The sequence below is a fragment of the Camelina sativa genome, unplaced genomic scaffold, assembly GCF_000633955.1.
Source record: "Camelina sativa cultivar DH55 unplaced genomic scaffold, Cs unpScaffold01858, whole genome shotgun sequence".
Lineage (NCBI taxonomy): Eukaryota > Viridiplantae > Streptophyta > Magnoliopsida > Brassicales > Brassicaceae > Camelina > Camelina sativa.
The window spans coordinates 1-636 of NW_010922975.1; the positions used below are offsets into that span (position 1 = coordinate 1).

A 636-nucleotide genomic window follows, 5' to 3' on the forward strand; every position below is an offset into this window, starting at 1 on the left:
TCGATTTGTTGGGTTCATGCCTCATGGACATGGCCAGAGAGGTACTTTGGTGGTTTCCCGTAAGAAATAAGAACGCATGACGACAGGTTAAAATGACCTAAACTACTTGTCTGTGCAGGGAAGAATAAAGGAGGAGGAGGTGGACAGTTTCAACCTTCCCATATATTACTCAACACCAAAGGAACTGGAAGACATCATCAGAAGCAACGGAGAGTTGAAAATTGATAAAATAGAGACACTGGGGAGCATGGGCGCGCAAGACACCATGCCTGACCTTGAGTCTAGGGTTCTGTACTTGAGAGCGGTGCTGGAAGGTCTCGTTCGCACCCACTTTGGCCACCAAATCCTCGACGATCTGTTTGATCGCTACGCCCTCAAACTTGCTCATTCCTCTTTCATCCTCCAGCCTCAAACCCACAGATCCATCATGATCTTTGCACTTCTCAGTCGCTGTAGTGACATCTGATATATGTTCTCTATTATGCAATCCATAAGGAATGATTTACCTTTATCTATATATATGAATAATGTGCTTTACACAACTTTCATCCATCATATCATCTCTCTACTTTTGAATAAAGAATTTGAGTCACTATTAAACAAAAATTCAACGTCATTCAAGAAACATATCAAAGG

The 636-nt window shown here is 42.1% G+C and overlaps 2 protein-coding genes across 2 annotated transcripts in view; one reads left to right on the forward strand and one right to left on the reverse strand.

Annotated features, from left to right (window-relative positions):
- Positions 1–6: 6 nt before the first annotated feature.
- On the forward strand, positions 7–550 carry LOC104774192 (salicylate/benzoate carboxyl methyltransferase-like). The gene is made up of 2 exons (XM_010498851.1): positions 7–41; positions 119–550. Exons 1-2 carry the CDS (start codon positions 24–26, stop codon positions 464–466), a joined length of 366 nt encoding a protein of 121 aa, XP_010497153.1. The 5' UTR covers positions 7–23; the 3' UTR covers positions 467–550.
- Positions 551–557: 7 nt separating this feature from the next.
- The window catches only part of LOC104774193 (programmed cell death 6-interacting protein-like), a 2663-nt gene continuing 2584 nt past the window's right edge, over positions 558–636 (reverse strand). Inside the window, exon 8 of the mRNA XM_010498852.1 lies at positions 558–592. Coding sequence (XP_010497154.1) covers positions 558–592 — 35 coding nt within the window. The remainder of the gene's footprint in view (positions 593–636) is intronic.